Source organism: Malurus melanocephalus, unplaced genomic scaffold (genome assembly GCF_030028575.1).
Source record: "Malurus melanocephalus ecotype Western Australia unplaced genomic scaffold, MMel_1.1 scaffold_3426, whole genome shotgun sequence".
Taxonomy (NCBI): domain Eukaryota; kingdom Metazoa; phylum Chordata; class Aves; order Passeriformes; family Maluridae; genus Malurus; species Malurus melanocephalus.
Window position 1 is genome coordinate 3,931 of NW_026626658.1, and position 1,496 is coordinate 5,426.

Here is a 1,496-nt window from a genome sequence, read left to right on the forward strand (position 1 = left end):
ATGGGATGGGATCCATGGGATGGGATGGGATACAGAAGGGTCAGGGACAGGATGAATATGGGATGGATATAGGGATCAGAGTGGGGCCGGGATGAATATGGGATGGATATAGGGACTGGTGCGGATCCAGGGATGGGATGAATATGGGATGGATATAGGGAGCAGTGTGGGGCCAGGGCTGGGATGAATATGGGATGGATATAGGGACTGGTGCGGGGCCAGGACAGGATGAATATGGGATGGATATAGGGAGTGGTGTGGGGCTGGGGCCAGGGATGGGATGAATATGGGGTGGTGTGGGACTGGGATGAATATGGGATGGATATAGGGACTGGTGCAGATCCAGGGATGGGATGAATATGGGGTGGATACAGGGAGCAGTGTGGGGCCAGGGTGAATTTGGGATGGATCCAGGGATGGGATGAACATGGGATGGATATAGGGAGCAGGGCAGGGATGGGATGAATATGGGGTGGATACAGGGAGCAGTGTGGGGCCGGGGCCAGGACAGGATGATTATGGGATGGATATAGGGACTGGTGTGGGGCTGGGGCCAGGGATGGGATGAATATGGGGTGGTGTGGGGCCAGGATGAATATGGGATGGATATAGGGACTGGTGCGGATCCTGGGATGGGATGAATATGGGATGGATATAGGGACTGGTGCGGATCCTGGGAATAGGATGAATTTGGGATGGATATAGGGAGCAGTGTGGGGCCAGCGCCAGGACAGGATGATTATGGGATGGATATAGGGACTGGTGCGGGGCCAGGACAGGATGAATATGGGATGGATATAGGGAGCAGTGTGGGGCCAGGGATGGGAGAATATGGGATGGATATAGGGAGTGGTGCGGATCCAGGGCTGGGATGAATATGGGATGGATATAGGGAGCAGTGTGGGGCCGGGATTAATATGGGATGGATATAGGGACTGGTGCGGATCCAGGGCCAGGATGAATATGGGATGGATATAGGGAGCAGTGTGGGGCCAGGGTGAATTTGGGATGGATATAGGGACTGGTGCAGATCCAGGGATGGGATGAATATGGGATGGTTATAGGGACTGGTGCGGATCCAGGGCCAGGATGAATATGGGATGGATATAGGGACTGGTGCGGATCCTGGGATGGGATGAATATGGGATGGATATAGGGAGCAGAGTAGGGCCGGCGTGAATTTGGGATGGATATAGGAACTGGTGCGGATCCAAGGATGGGATGAATATGGGGTGGATACAGGGAGCAGTGTGGGGCCGGGGCCAGGACAGGACGATTATGGGATGGTTTTAGGGAGCATGGCGGGTCTGGGGCCATCCCATGACCGTCCCCCCGTCCCCGCAGGACAAGGGCTCCTTCTGCCTGACCTACGAGGCGTCCATGACGCGGCTGTTCCGCGAGGGCCGCACCGAAACCGTGCGCTCCTGCACGGCCGAGGCCACCGCCTTCGTGCGCAGCATGGCCGACCCCCGGCACAGCGTGAGTGGGGTCGGGAT

General features: G+C 56.9%; 1 protein-coding gene across 1 annotated transcript in view; it reads left to right on the forward strand.

Annotated features, from left to right (window-relative positions):
- The window catches only part of LOC130588126 (carnitine O-palmitoyltransferase 1, muscle isoform-like), a gene marked incomplete at its 3' end in the record, with an annotated part of 3,009 nt that extends 1,530 nt beyond the window's left edge, over nucleotides 1-1,479 (forward strand). The window contains exon 2 of the mRNA XM_057389086.1: nucleotides 1,345-1,479. Coding sequence (XP_057245069.1) covers nucleotides 1,345-1,479 — 135 coding nt within the window. The remainder of the gene's footprint in view (nucleotides 1-1,344) is intronic.
- Between the last annotated feature and the right edge of the window lie 17 nt (nucleotides 1,480-1,496).